Source organism: Ochotona curzoniae, unplaced genomic scaffold, assembly GCF_017591425.1.
Source record: "Ochotona curzoniae isolate NIBS_2020 unplaced genomic scaffold, NIBS_Ocur_1.0 contig_2699, whole genome shotgun sequence".
NCBI classification, from domain to species: domain Eukaryota; kingdom Metazoa; phylum Chordata; class Mammalia; order Lagomorpha; family Ochotonidae; genus Ochotona; species Ochotona curzoniae.
Window position 1 is genome coordinate 5,414,108 of NW_024465561.1, and position 15,101 is coordinate 5,429,208.

At 56.9% G+C, this 15,101-nt stretch overlaps 1 protein-coding gene across 3 annotated transcripts; it reads left to right on the top strand.

Moving 5' to 3' along the window:
- Positions 1-3,080: 3,080 nt before the first annotated feature.
- Positions 3,081-13,711, top strand: ATP4A (ATPase H+/K+ transporting subunit alpha). Of its 3 annotated transcripts, none has more exons than XM_040976652.1 (22): positions 3,081-3,125; positions 3,245-3,388; positions 3,492-3,551; positions 3,777-3,980; positions 5,046-5,159; positions 5,343-5,595; positions 5,803-6,071; positions 6,916-7,114; positions 7,318-7,427; positions 7,511-7,645; positions 7,861-8,053; positions 8,448-8,623; positions 9,097-9,233; positions 9,333-9,483; positions 9,569-9,737; positions 9,851-10,005; positions 11,023-11,146; positions 11,237-11,382; positions 12,713-12,846; positions 13,194-13,295; positions 13,387-13,478; positions 13,683-13,711. In XM_040976652.1, the coding sequence occupies exons 1-22, from the start codon at positions 3,114-3,116 to the stop codon at positions 13,709-13,711; spliced, it is 3,108 nt and encodes a 1,035-aa protein (XP_040832586.1). In that variant the 5' UTR covers positions 3,081-3,113. The 3 variants fall into 3 exon arrangements, with proteins under 3 accessions (XP_040832586.1, XP_040832588.1, XP_040832587.1); XM_040976654.1 differs by having other exon boundaries at positions 9,333-9,456; XM_040976653.1 differs by having other exon boundaries at positions 3,114-3,122.
- The last annotated feature ends 1,390 nt before the right edge of the window (positions 13,712-15,101 follow it).

Below are 15,101 nucleotides of genomic sequence, written 5' to 3' on the forward strand. Positions count from 1 at the left end.
ACCTTTGGGCCGTCCTCCACTGCTTTCCCAGGCCACAGGTAGGGAGCTGGATGGGAAGTGGTGCCACCAGAATTAGAACCGGTGCCCAAATGAGGTTCTAACATATTCAAGGTGAGGACTTTAGCCACTAGGCCACTGCACCAAGCCCAGCAGGTGCTATTTAACTACTGCTCTAGCTTGTAGGTTTGTAGTATCTAACACTGAACATTGAAAATTCAAATAACAAAACAAGACATGAGGAAGAGAGCCCGGCGCTATGACCTAGCAGCTAAAGTCCTCGTCTTGAACGTGCCGGGACCCCATATGGGTGCCGGTTCTAGTCACAGAAGCCCCACTTCCCATCCAGCTCCCTGCTTGTGACCTGGGAAAGCAGTCGAGGATGGCCCAAAGCCTTGGGACCCTGCACCCGTGCGGGAGACCTCCTATTCCCAATGTTGTTTCTCTTCCACCTAGAAGAGGTTCCTGGTTCCCGGCTTTGGATCAGCTCAGCTCCAGCCGTTGCACTCACTTGGGGAGTGATTCATCGGATGGAAGATCTTCCTCTCTGTCTCTCCTCCTCTCTGTGTATCTCACTTTGTAATAAACATAAATGAATCTTTAAAAAAAAAAAAAGACATGAGGAAGAAGACAAGCAAGGCAGAACCCAGAGGAGGATGCTCCCCCACACCCTGTTCTAGAAGAGGTCACCCAGCACCCCAGGCTCCTCTTCTGCCATGTCCCTTGTGGGGTTCTTTAAACTATAGCAGGTGCTATTCCCACATCCTGCCCCAGGTCCTGGACACTTTGGGGCAGGAACTGGTGGGCAGGTCAGAGAGGGCAGGAGGAAGCACAGTGTACCTGAGGGGTGCTGAAGCACCTCCTAGGTGCTTTGTCCCAGCCACCTGCCGAGGTGGCCCTGGCCAGCACTCAGGAAAACTTGCTGAACACCTGAGAGGTGTGCTCAGCTCCTGCATTAATCAGTAGCAAGCACCAGGGGTCCATTTGGATGCCATGTAAGCGAAACGACATTGGGAATAGGAGGCAGAAAAGGGATGAGTGGGCGTGCAGGTGTGGGGTCAGGACAGCACAGGCGACCTCTGTGCTGAGAACTGCAGGACATGAAGACCAGAACAGGAGGTTTCCTCGCAGAGACCTGCACCTGCTGTGGCCTGATGTGGCAGGCAGCATTGACTCGGGCCCACACGGGGCACAGCCAGGAGCCCGTGGAAGCACTGGAGGAGCTGAGGTGGGACAGGTGACATGGGGCCAGGTGTGGCCTTCATTCTGAGCAGGAAGGTACAAGCAGTCTCACGTGCCCACTGCCAGTCGCCAGTGAGACTGTGGCCACTGCCTCCTGCCCTCCACACTCCCCGTAGCCGGCTGCGGGAGTGACCAGGCTGTGGGTGTGGGGAGGCGCTGGGGCTGCCTGGACTTTTTCAGGTGACCTGCTCCAGAGCAGAAGGACATTACCAAGGCGACTATCTTATCAGGGCCACTCATACCTGCCCCTGCAGACACACCCACCTGTGAGGCCCAAGCTCAGCCTGGCTGTTCCACTGTGAAGGGACTTAGAGGGGAACCTCAGGTGTCTGGGCCCCCAAACACACCCTTTCCTCAGCTGGCAGCTGGGTTCCTCATTCTGGCCAGGCTGGGGTGGAGCTGTTGGCTGGGGGCACTGGGTGTCTCAGTTTTCTCTCTGCACAAGAGATGCTGGTGTGGAGATTTCCCCAATTCAAATGCTGGACTCAGAACCCTAACCAGAAAAGACAGAAGACAGAATAAGTCAATCAACCATTTCAGCTATATGCTGGCAGCAAAATACAGGGCAAATGGTGACTCTATGATGGACTGTGTCAATCAGTGGATTCTTCAAAGACCTCATAGTGCTTGGAGTGGCAAGATTGGCAGCGGTTTATAACTGTTGAACTATCAAAACCACTTGAGCAAGAACCTCAGAGCATGCCCTACATGTGGGACCTGGGCAGGGTGGGAAATTGGGTGGGCCTTCTCCCTTAATACCCCCCTTTAAACATGAAGGAAACAATATGGAAATAATAGTCTTACCCACTTTCCTATAGCCCTTGAACCTTTTTACCTTAATTAACTTTGCAAAGATTGTAAAAAAATATAATAAAAAATTAAAAAAAAAAGAGATGCTGGCATGGCTGTCACAGGGTATGATGCCAGGGCCTGAGAAGCCACATCTGTGCAGAATTTGGCACGCCCTTGGGGGTTTTCATGCAGAAGTTTTGGTTTTCTCATTAGGGGGCACCATGGAAGGCCCAAAGCCTGCCCCTCATGCTTTGTCATCACATATCTATTTTTTCTGTGCCTCGGTTTCCTTATCTGTACAATGGGGCTTCTAAGGGGCAATTACAGGGCCATGGAAGGAGCCAGTGAAATCTTTCCAATACATGGGGTTGTCACAGTGGGGTGGTAAGTAAAGCCTCCATGGCAATGCCAGTTCAAGTCCCTGCTGCTCTACTTTCCATCGAGCTCCCTGATTATGTCTTGGGAAAACAGTGGAGGATGGTCCAATTCCTTGGACCCCTGTGCCCATGTTAGAGACCCACAGGAAGCTCCTGGCCTCAGCCTGGCCCAGCCGTGGTCATTGCGACCGTTTACTCTGCCTTTCAAATAAATAAAAAGAAATAATTCAGTTGCAGCACAGAGCGGAACCTGTCCCCTGTATGTATTCAGGAGCTGTTGACTGCTGAGGGCCGGGTCCCCTGGGTCTTCGTGAGACACGGGATATGCAACCTAAAAAGACACCTGCTTCTGTGCTGCCCCAGCCTAGGGGTCCTGGGCATGTGATCTGAGCCCTCTCTCAGTTTACCTACGTGCGCACCCAAGGGGGTGCTACTACTCCTCGCCCAAGGCTGTGGTAAAGCTGTGTAAGCAAAAACCATGCATATCCCTAGGGGCTCCCTGATCTGAGAGGCAGGTGAGAGGTGCCCTGGGCAGTATGGGGCAGCTTGGGGCGGGGGTGAAGGGATGGAGGTCACTCCAAGGAGCCCCATAATCAGCTGCAATCAGGCTGGTTCTGCCCCACCTCTGCGCTCCCTAGTATATTAGGGCTGGGCCAGACCCCAGCTTGGCCCAGGATAAGGAGGGCAGTGCAGCAGGCGGCAACCATGGGGAAGGTAGTAATAAGTGGGGCCCGGTTTTGGGGGGGTGGGAGGGCAAGGGCCAGAGGCCGGAGGCCAGGGGCTGCCCAGGCTGCCTCTGATGCCTCCCTTGTACCCCATTCCCTTACCATCCCCAGGACAATTACGAGCTGTATTCCGTGGAGCTGGGGCCTGGCCCTGGTGGGGACATGGCAGCCAAGATGAGCAAGAAGAAGAAGGCAGGTGGCGGGGGAGGCAAGAGGAAAGAGAAGCTGGAGAACATGAAGAAGGAGATGGAGATTGTGAGTGCAGGGCTGTGTGGGGGGCCTGGGCTGGGCCTGGTCAGGACTGGTGGGAGGCAGGCTGTGAGACCCAAGTCCAAGTGCTCTGCTTCCCACCACACAGAACGACCACCAGCTGTCAGTGGCTGAGCTGGAACAGAAATACCAGACCAGCGCCACCAAGGTGAGTGGGGCAGGGGGAGAAGAGGGAGGACTTGGGGACATGGGGGGCCCCAAAGATGAGCCAGAGGAGGCAGTGGGTAGGGGGAGGTGTAGGAATTGAGAGATGGAGGGGGCCAGAGGGAGCCACACGGAGCCTGGGACAACTGCACAGCCCGAGAACCATGGGCTGCCCTAGGGCTGCATGGTCTATCTCCCGCCTCACCTCGCCCCTGCTTTCTGTTCCCAGGGCCTGTCTGCGCGCCTGGCGGCTGAGCTGCTGCTGCGGGATGGGCCCAATGCGCTGAGGCCACCACGGGGCACCCCAGAATATGTAAAGTTCGCCCGGCAGCTGGCGGGAGGCCTGCAGTGTCTCATGTGGGTGGCTGCTGCCATCTGCCTCATTGCCTTTGCTATCCAGGCCAGCGAGGGTGACCTCACCACAGATGACAATGTGAGTGGTGGGTGCAGAGGGCCAGACATAGGATCTAGAGGATGGAGGACCCCAAGTGTGTGACATGGGATGGGGGAGATGGAACCCCAGAAACTCAGCCCCTAGACGTGGATGGTGGTGGAGGCTGTAGGATCCATGCAAGCACATGGGTCACAGGAAACCCAGGGACAGTAAAAATGAGTCTTGGGTGTGGAGGATGTGGGCAAGGGTACAAAGGCATTGAAATGCAACATGTAAGATAAAATAATGCAAACAGACCACAGGATGAAGGACCCAACAAGGACACAGGGCATAGGCGACATTGGGACTCAGACATAGGACATATGGCAAAGGAATATTAGGGACACATGCCTTAGGACACTGTACAGGGAAAAGATAAGATAGCAGACACACAAACACAGAGATGGAGAAAAAATGGAGATGCAGGACGAGGAGACACTGGATATGTGGCAGGGCTGCAGCAGGGGACCTTGGCACCTGTAGGCGGCTGGCACTGGACTTGGGTTTGAAGTCATAGGACACATGACCTTGGACACAGAGAGACACCATATGCTGGGCCTGGAAATTTGGAGCACAGGGAGCCTTGCTGTGGAGGAGAGAGGCTGTGAAGGATGCAGAGACATGGCAACGAGGATAGATAAGAGTGGGTGAGAGAGATGGTGAGGGAGGCACAAAGAGTAGACCTGGGGCACAGGGAAACACAGGCACATCAGCCGCAGGACAGGAGGCACTGCACTGGGGCAATGCAAGAACACACAAGAGACAGTGACAAGTCACTATGTATGGGGACAGGGGAGACTCAGCATTCAGGAGCTGGAGAGCTGATGGGATTCAGGACTTTGGGGTACGAAGCCCTTAGGATGCAGGGCAGGCAAGTAAGGGACACGACGAACAGGGCACAAGGAACATAGACCCCTGAGAACAGTGTGTGAGGCTTCCTAGGAGAGTGTGGCAAGCCAGGGCAGTGTCCCGGGAAGCAGCAGAGAGCAGGTGAGCAGGGAGCAGAGGCAGGGCGCTCTGGCCCCTAGCCACCTCTCCAACGCAGCTCCTTTCCTCCACCTGCAGCTGTACCTGGCACTGGCCCTCATTGCCGTGGTTGTGGTCACTGGCTGCTTTGGCTACTATCAGGAGTTCAAGAGCACCAACATCATTGCCAGCTTCAAGAACCTTGTGCCACAGGTGGGTTCTGTGCCGCAGGCTACTTCAGAGGCCAGAGACCGCTCCCCAGCCCAACCCTGGCAGGTCCCTGGCATCTCTCTGTGGCTCCTCTGTGGGGGCTGCTCCACACCCCGCATCATGCTCAGGGTAACTGCCGTCCTTGTCCCACCCCCATCCATTCACTCCTATGCCCCTGCCCCACAGCAAGCCACCGTGATTCGAGATGGAGACAAGTTTCAGATCAATGCAGATCAGCTGGTGGTGGGCGACCTGGTGGAGATGAAAGGCGGGGACCGCGTGCCAGCCGATATCCGCATCCTGGCAGCCCAGGGCTGCAAGGTGGACAACTCGTCGCTGACCGGGGAGTCAGAGCCTCAGACCCGCTCGCCCGAGTGCACCCACGAGAGCCCCCTGGAGACTCGCAACATTGCTTTCTTCTCCACCATGTGCCTGGAGGGTCTGTGAGGCGTGCGTCCTGTACCACTGCCCCCTCTCCAGTGCATGTTCTTTGCTGTTCCTTGCTCCCCTGCCATGTCAGGTGGTGGTGACCTCCCTGCCTTCTGGGGCTGCCCCTCCTTCAGCTCAGGTGGCCTGGCTACACACCCATGGAGGGTCCCTGCAGCCACCTGCCCGTCCTGAGCTAGGCTCTTGATTCCCGCGGCAGGCACGGCGCAGGGCCTGGTGGTGAACACGGGGGACCGCACCATCATTGGGCGCATCGCCTCCTTGGCTTCAGGAGTGGAGAACGAGAAGACGCCCATTGCGATTGAGATCGAGCATTTTGTGGACATCATTGCGGGCCTGGCCATCCTCTTCGGTGCCACGTTCTTTGTGGTGGCCATGTGCATTGGCTACACCTTCCTGCGGGCCATGGTCTTTTTCATGGCCATTGTGGTGGCTTACGTGCCCGAGGGGCTGCTGGCCACCGTCACAGTGAGTGAGGGTGGAGGGGGAAGTGGAAGATGGTGCAGAAACCTGCCAGGCTTGGCCTGTGTGCATGTTCATTGGCGCAGGCGCCCGTTATCTCCTTACCTGCCCATCCACCTGCTCACCTTCCCAGCTACCTGTCTGCCCTTCTGTTGTCCATTCATTGGGCACATGTGCATTGGGGCAACTTGGGGCTGTATCATGAGCTACACAGTGAGGCTTAAAGATGCACAGGTAGGGGCCAGGACTGGAGGAGGTGGAGCTCCTGTGTGGGCATGGGTGTCGAGTCAGGCCTTTAGCCATTAGCACTCAGTCCAAGGGCAACCCAGGGAAGGCCGAGGGGATGTTTGTTTTCCCATTTAAAAATTATATTTTAAAATGTATTTGTTAATTGGAAAGGCAGAGAGACAGAGAGAATCTGCCATCTGCTGGTTCTACCCACAAATGCCCACAACAGGCAAGGCTGCACCAGGCTGAAGCTAGGAGCCTGGCACTCCATCTGGATCTCCCATTTGGGGTGACAGGGACCAGGATCCATGAGCCACCATCTACCTTACAGGCTGAGTATGAGCAGGAAGCCAGGGCTTGTCCTTGACCCCAGCCACTCCAATATAAAGACAGTCTCAGTTTGGCTGTGTGGACAAGAGGACTTCAGGCTCCCAGAGGGGCTCTGCGGGTGTGTTGGGGCAGACAGATGCGGGCACCCTGGGTAGAAAGCCGGGTAAGCCAGAGTAGAAGCGTTTACGCACAGCTCCGTGGTGGGGTAGAGGATCCCCAGGGCCGGGAGAGAAGAGGGGTGGGGCAGGAAGCTAGCATGGGTTCCCAGCTTGCCTTCCCCACCTTTCCGCAGGTCTGCCTGTCCCTCACAGCCAAGCGACTAGCCAGTAAGAACTGTGTGGTCAAGAACTTGGAGGCGGTGGAGACCCTAGGCTCCACGTCCGTGATCTGCTCGGACAAGACGGGGACGCTCACACAGAACCGCATGACAGTGTCCCACCTGTGGTTCGATAACCATATCCACACAGCGGACACCACGGAAGACCAGTCAGGTGCGGGGCAGTGTTGGCGCGGGGCGGGGAGAGATCTCTTTGGAGACCTGTTGAGGCGCCTGGAGGGAAGCTCCGCCTGGGTGTCAGAGTCGGAGGAGACCCGACCTGGAACCTGGTGGCAACGCTTGGTGCATGCGGGAACCGGGAGGCGGGGAGGGAGCAGCCGCTGACTCGCGGTCCCAGCCTGGACGCCTGGCTTCCAGGGCAGACGTTTGACCAGTCCTCCGAGACGTGGCGGGCGCTGTGCCGCGTGCTCACCCTGTGTAACCGCGCCGCTTTCAAGTCCGGCCAGGATGCCGTGCCGGTGCCCAAGGTGAGAACAGAGAGGACTCCCTGCTACAGATCCTGGCAGGGGCAGGAGGGCTTGGTCCTCATACCGGTCCCCGTCCCCACTAGCGCATCGTAATCGGAGACGCGTCAGAGACGGCGCTGCTCAAGTTCTCGGAGTTGACGCTGGGCAACGCCATGGGTTACCGCGACCGCTTCCCCAAAGTCTGCGAGATCCCTTTCAACTCCACCAACAAGTTCCAGGTGCGCAGTCACCTGCTGCGGAGCCCCGCCCACTGCGTCCAGGCCCCACCTCTACCCTCCTAACCCGTGGGGGCTCTCCGCCCGCTGTGGTTCAACTCCCCACTCCAGGGCCTTCACCGCGCGCCTGACCGTGTCCCTGTCGTGCACTTCTCCCCGGCACACATGTCCCTCGCCCCGGGGCCTGGCCCACAACCGCATCCCCTCCGTGCCCGCAGCTATCCATTCACACCCTGGAGGACCCGAGGGACCCACGGCACCTGCTGGTGATGAAGGGCGCCCCCGAGCGCGTGCTGGAGCGCTGCAGTTCCATTCTCATCAAAGGCCAGGAGCTGCCGCTAGACGAACAGTGGCGCGAGGCCTTTCAGACAGCCTACCTGAGCCTGGGAGGCCTGGGCGAGCGTGTGCTCGGTGAGGCTCCCCTGGGAGACAGCGGCAGGGTGGCACAGACCGCACCGCCCCTCCTGGCCCATCGCTGGCTGCTGATCCCGACCCCTGGCTAACCCCCAGCTCCTACCTCGCTCCCTGGCCTCTCCCCTGTTGTCCTGCTGCAGCCTCTCCCCTTACGTAGTGGAGCCCCAGCCCTGGTTTTGCGCTTCACCTCTCAGAGTCTTGCTTTTGAGCCTTTCTCCCAAAGCTTCGGTTTGCACATGGGCAAGGTGGGGGGTGTGGTTAGAAGATGCGTGCAGGCCATGGAGATGAAGGCAGTTTGCAGGGCTTGGGCGTCTGTGGGTGCTGTGCATGAAGCCCTGCCAGGGCCGGGTCTTGCCAGGACTCCTCTCTGACCTTCCTCTTTTCTGGCCAGGCTTCTGCCAGCTCTACCTGAATGAAAAAGACTACCCGCCTGGCTATGCCTTCGACGTGGAAGCCATGAACTTCCCAAGCAGCGGCCTCTGCTTTGCAGGGCTTGTGTCCATGATTGACCCACCCCGGGCCACAGTCCCTGATGCTGTGCTCAAGTGCCGCACAGCTGGCATCCGGGTAGGGTCCTTGGAAATGTCCAGGAAGGGGTGGGGATGGAGGACAGCTACCTTAGGAGATATCAATGACAGCCTTCCGCCTTCTCCCCAATCATGATACTGCAGTGTCCTGGGAAGTGCAGCCTCAGGCATGGCTGGACCCAGGAGCTCAGTGTCATCAGGACTTGGCCTGGGTCCACCATTGAGCTCTGTTCTTCTCTCTGCTGACTTTATTCTCAAGGGGCTCCTCCATCTCCAGTGGCTCCAACTGGTAGCTCCCATCTGTCTTGCCAGAATGGGTCCTAGGTTTAGCATTAGTCTCTGGTGGACAGGAGATCTTTGATTGGCTAGGTCTTGACCTGACTTGCCTTACTTTAACCAATAGCCTGGAGAAGACTGGTGATTCCCAGTGTCCCAGCAGGGAGGAGCCAGGGCTGTACTGGAAGATGATTGGGCTGATCCAAAGGGCTCAAGGGTCCTCTGTTCCCCTTCCAGGTGATTATGGTGACAGGTGACCACCCCATCACGGCCAAGGCCATCGCGTCCAGTGTGGGCATCATCTCAGAAGGCAGTGAGACAGTGGAGGACATTGCTGCCCGCCTCCGTGTGCCCGTGGACCAGGTTAATCGGAAGTAAGCACTCCTCAGCCTTCCCCAGGGCTGCCCCTACTCCACCTCAGTACCATGCAGACCCAGGTCCCAGCAAGACCCCACTGCCTCCCTCCTCCCCAGGGATGCCCGCGCCTGTGTGATCAATGGCATGCAGCTCAAGGACATGGACCCCTCAGAGCTGGTTGAGGCACTGCGCACCCACCCTGAGATGGTGTTTGCGCGCACCAGTCCCCAGCAGAAGCTGGTGATCGTAGAGAGCTGCCAGCGACTGGTGAGACCCTGCTGATGGGGGCTGAGGGCTGGGCTGGCCAGCCTCCCGACTGGCCTCTCAAAGACCTCTCTCTCATTGCCTGCAGGGTGCCATTGTGGCCGTGACAGGGGACGGTGTGAACGACTCCCCAGCCCTGAAGAAGGCAGACATTGGGGTAGCCATGGGCATCGCCGGCTCAGATGCTGCCAAAAATGCAGCTGATATGATCTTGCTGGATGACAACTTTGCCTCCATCGTGACGGGCGTGGAGCAGGGTGGGGCCTGAGGGCAGGGGCTGGGGTGGGGACTGAAGGTGTTGGCAGTATGGACACAGGAGGAAGTGGGTGATGGGGGAGGCTGAGATGTCTGCGGTACCCTCCCCCAACAGGGCGGCTGATCTTTGACAATCTCAAGAAGTCCATTGCCTACACACTGACCAAGAACATCCCTGAGCTGACCCCCTACCTCATCTACATCACAGTCAGCGTGCCCCTGCCCCTTGGGTGCATCACCATCCTCTTCATTGAGCTGTGCACTGACATTGTGAGTCTCCCCACCGCTGTGTCCCCTGCCCACCTGCTCACACACAGTGAGTGTCACAGGCACACGTTGGGGACAGGGATCACCCCAGGCATTCTTGCACACACAGTGACCTAGGCAAGACAGGGTCATGCAACGCCAGCAGGCCAGATTAGACATACAGGGAAGCAGGGACAGATGAAGGGCCACAGAATACAGACACTCAAACACAGCTTATCTGGCTGAGCTTGGGGTGCTTACACTCGGACACCCCTACACGGACAAATAAAACCCCTCAGACAAACCCCAAGGTGGACAGATGGACAGGGCCCACATACAGATGCAGACCCTGGTGCTACGAGCTGCATGGCCAAGTCCACCCACGGTTGTGCCTCAGTGCTTGTGTAGCATTTACCTGGGCCAGGAGTCTGCTGATGTACTAATTTTACTCTCATCCCCGCCCTGAGAGACGGGTTTCATGATCATCTGGCCCTGTTTTGCAAATGAGCTCACAGAGACACAGACTGGTAGAATGGCTTGTCTCAGGTCACGCAGCTCCTAAGTGGCACAGCTGAGATTGGAGCCCCAGGGTTAGGGCGCTGCCATCATCACCCTGGGGGCAGCAGGGAGTTGGGGAGTTGATACAGGCATGGAGAAACTGAGCAGGCACAGAGGTGGGGAGTGACAAAGTCACATACGAGCAGAGACATAGTCCGAGAGGGTGGGGGGAGGACAAAGAAATAGAGTAAGGGACAGAACAAGAGGCCACAATCACAGAGTCCTGGAGACTGGAGAACAGAAATGCAGACAGCGAAGGGAGAGGAGGAGACACAGAGTGATTAAGCCACACACAGCACCGGGGAGACAGAAAGAGATGTTCTTATAGAGATGGACACCAGAACACGTGAGCCAGACACACCACCACGCCCACAGGAGCCGGCCGGATCCAGGCTGTCCATATATGAGGGGTGGGTGGGGGAGACCCCAGAGGACAGGGGATCCAAGCAACACTCAGCCCTGGTTCTTTCCCCCTCTGGCCAGTTTCCGTCGGTGTCCCTGGCGTATGAGAAGGCTGAGAGTGACATCATGCACTTACGCCCACGGAACCCGAAGCGGGACCGACTGGTCAACGAGCCCTTGGCTGCCTACTCTTACTTCCAGATCGGTGAGTGCCCACCTGCCCCACATCTGCCCTTTGTCCTGGGCGTCTGCCTCTTCTGTTCCTGTCACTTCCAGTGTCTCCGACTTCCCCCAGGTGCCATCCAGTCATTTGCGGGCTTCACCGACTACTTCACGGCCATGGCCCAGGAGGGCTGGTTCCCACTGCTGTGTGTGGGCCTGCGGCCACAGTGGGAAGACCATCACCTCCAAGACCTTCAGGACAGCTATGGCCAGGAGTGGGTAAGCACCCTTGTTCCCAGTATGTGGCCCCCACTCACTCCTCCATGTGTGACCAAGTTCAGTCCCAGCATCCCAGATGCCCTAGCTGCCAAGGCTGAGGAAAGGGGCCTTTCTCACCCCTGACTCTAGCTCTAAACTCCTGCCTTTGATCATCCCAGCTCCTGAAAGCTCCTCTCCCACTCTCACAGAAGACACAGTCTCAGGTGTGGAGCCAGGCTCAATCTGATTATTATTTAAAAAAAAATATTTGACAGGTAAAGATAGAGATGGAGAGACAGAGAGGTCTTCCATTCACTGGATCACTCCTTAAATGGCCATAGCGGCTGGGGCGGGGCCAGGCCAAAACCAGGAGCTTCATATAGGTCTCCTGTGGTGGTGCAGGGACCCAAATACATGTGTCAGTCTCAGTTGCTTTCCCAGGTGCATTAGCAGGGAGGTGACCGGCAGGTGGAGCAGTCAGGTGTTCCTGGGTGGCCAGTACTGTAGCCGGGAGGTGGGGGTGCTTAATTCCAGTGCTGGCTCTGTATCTACTCCTTACTTTCACAGCGTTGTTCCTGCCATGGCTTTTCATGTGCAACCCATTCTAAAAAAGGTCTGGAGCTCATTGAGGCTAGACCAGGCTAGCAGATGTGTTTTGTTGGCCCTGGAGAGCAACAGAGCAGAATGCTCCCCTAACATCACTGTGTGCAGCCAGATTCCCCAGATTTGCGGGGGTGGCGCTATTCCTCTGTGACCCTGGGCAAGTTGCTTGGCCTCTCTGTGTCAGTTTTCTCATCCATAAAGTGAGAACAGTAATGTCCTCCCTCAGCAGTGTCTGGTCTGTTCCCCAGCCAGCAGCAGTTGTGACATCTGGTGACACTGTGTGAACGGCACCTTCCATGTCCCCACCCCTCTCGTGTCTGAAATTCTTGGGGTGGGGCCTGGAAATCTGTCCTCTGCAGCCCTCCCAGGATTCCCATGTGTGTGGAGTCTGAACATCACTCATCTACCCCCAGGGCTAACTGGGAGCATGGCATGCATGGCATGTTACATGGGAAACACCAGGTCTCTGGAAGCCAGGGAGTAACCAGTCTGCTGGTATGAAGGAATGGACTGGCAAGTGGCAGCCTCTTTAAATGGGCCTCGAGTCCTTGGTTTCCCTAAGGCCACTGCATTCAGCTTTGCCATGTGCCGGGATCCCAGCCTCTCAGGACTAAAGTTCCCTTGTCCTGTGATGGGAGAGAGGGAACACTGGGGCATCAGGGTCTCGGGATGCTGGCGCCTGGCCGACTGACTGCACAGACACCCTGCCTGGTCTCAGGCTGCTTCTTCTCCCCTCCCCGGTCCACAGACGTTCGGGCAGCGCCTCTATCAGCAATACACCTGCTACACCGTCTTCTTCATCAGCATCGAGATGTGCCAGATTGCTGATGTGCTCATCCGCAAGACCCGCCGCCTCTCTGCTTTCCAGCAGGGTTTCTTCAGGTGGCCCTGGACCCCTCCCCTGCCTCTCGGTTTCCAGGATCATCTCCCATAGCTGCCCGATCAGCTATCCCAGGCCAGCATGGGATGTGGTGGTGCCAGGAGCTGAAATACAGAAAAATACAGAAATCCTCCCCCTACTGCATGGCTAGTGGCTCCTCCCGCATGCTCCCCCTGACCCTTCTGTGTCTCGGCATGGGAAGGAGCCATGCAGACAGGCCTGGACACGTGCTGGGCCGTTAGAAATACTGTGTTGGCCAACTCCCTCTGACCCAGGGCCCTGCCTGCCCCCTGATGGCTTAGATTCAACCCAGGCCTCTGAGCCTGCTTCCCACACTCCACCCCCGCAGGAACAGGATCCTGGTGATTGCTATCGTGTTCCAAGTCTGCATTGGCTGCTTCCTGTGCTACTGCCCCGGGATGCCCAACATCTTCAACTTCATGCCCATTCGGTGAGGGCTGAGGAGGCGTGCCCGAAGGGACGGGGAGATGGGCACAGACTGGGGGATGGCGTTCATCTTGCCATCCCATCTGTGGCCCCAGGTTCCAGTGGTGGCTAGTTCCCATGCCCTTTGGCCTCCTTATCTTTGTCTACGATGAGATTCGGAAACTCGGTGTCCGCTGCTGTCCAGGGAGTAAGTGTGCAGACCGGGTCCTCAGGGAGGGGGTAGAAATGTCCCCAGAGCAGCTGTCCTGATCTGGAACCCTCAACAACTGACCTCCAAGCCCTTGATCCTCCTTGTCAAGCCACCACTGGTCCATGACCTCTGAACTCCGTGTCCCTAACCCTTGGGTTGGTGTCTGCCTGGAACTGAGTCCCCCCGCCCTTTCTCCCTCAGGCTGGTGGGACCAGGAACTCTACTACTGAAGAAACAGCCATTTTTAGGCCGCTGTCCCTGCAGCCACCATAGCCCGGTGGGGGCAGGGCTTACAGGAACCCTGGACACTCACCACAACATAAGGACCACCCCACATCCCACCTGTGCATGCCTCTGCTGCCTACTCCCATCCTCCAGGGAAACAGCCCTTTGAGGTGGCAGCCCCTCCTGAGGGCTGTCCACCTTGAGGACTCCAGGCTGGGTAACAGGGCTGCTGGGGACTCTGTTAGAAACTCTTGTGTTCACACGATGGTAATAAAGTCAGCTCATATTGATTGCCCTGTTATTCCTGGCCAGTAAGTAGCTTAAGCACTTGCATAACGCCTTGGGTCTCACAAAGTCCTGACCTAAGGCCGGCGCACTCAGGGCTGTATTAGTACTGCCAGATGTACAGTACACTGTCCCTGGGAAGGGGGCCTTCCAGGCCTTTGTCAAGTGTTCAGCATTCAAAGGCTGCAGGGGGTCCTTTAACCACCACGCTGTCTTGCCCAGTGCCCCTGGACTCTCTCTGCTTAGCATGTCTCCCTGCTTGGAGGCTCCTCGACCTGAGGGACACTGGTGTTGTGTTATAGTGGATAGAGCCACCACCTGTGATGCTGGTATCCTATACGTGTGCTGGTTTGAGACCCAGTTCCCTGTTCATGGCCTGGGAAAAGCAATGGGGAATGGGCCAAGTGCTTAAGGCCTCATGTAGCAGACTGAGATGCAGCTCCTGGCTTCAGCCTAGTCCATCCCTGGGTACTGCAGCCATCTGAGGAGTAAGCCAGCTGATGAAAGCACTCTGCCTTCAAATGAGTAAGTCTTTTTAGCCGAAGATTTATTTTTACTGAAGGGCAGATTTACGGAGAGGACAGAGGGAAAGATCTTCCATCCGCTGCTTAACTCCCTAAGTGGCCACAATGGCAAGAGCTGAGCTGATCCAAAGCCAGGAGCCAGGAACTTCTTCCGGATCTCCCACATGGGTGCAGGGTCCCCAGGCTTTGGGTTGTCCTTCTCTGCCTTCCCAGGCCACAAGCAGGGAGCTGGATGGGAAGTGGAGCAGCTGGGATAAGAATTGGCACCCATAAGGGATCCTGACCACCAGGCTATCATGCAGGGCCACAAATGAATCAATCTTCAAAACAAAACATAAAATCCCTTTTCCTCATCAAGTACTGCCCACACCTTTCTCACTTGAAAAGTTACCCCCTCCACAATAGGCTACTCTTTTCCCAGCCCCCTTGGCTTGCCTTTCTGTTCTAGCTGCAATTCTCTGCCTTGGTACTGGGCTTCTCCTTTCTCCTCAGTATAACTCCCTGTGCCCTGCCAGTTTGTCCATCTTAGCAGCAAAGCCCATATCTGTCTCCAGCCTCCTCCGGCATGTCCAGGGCCACCTGCCCT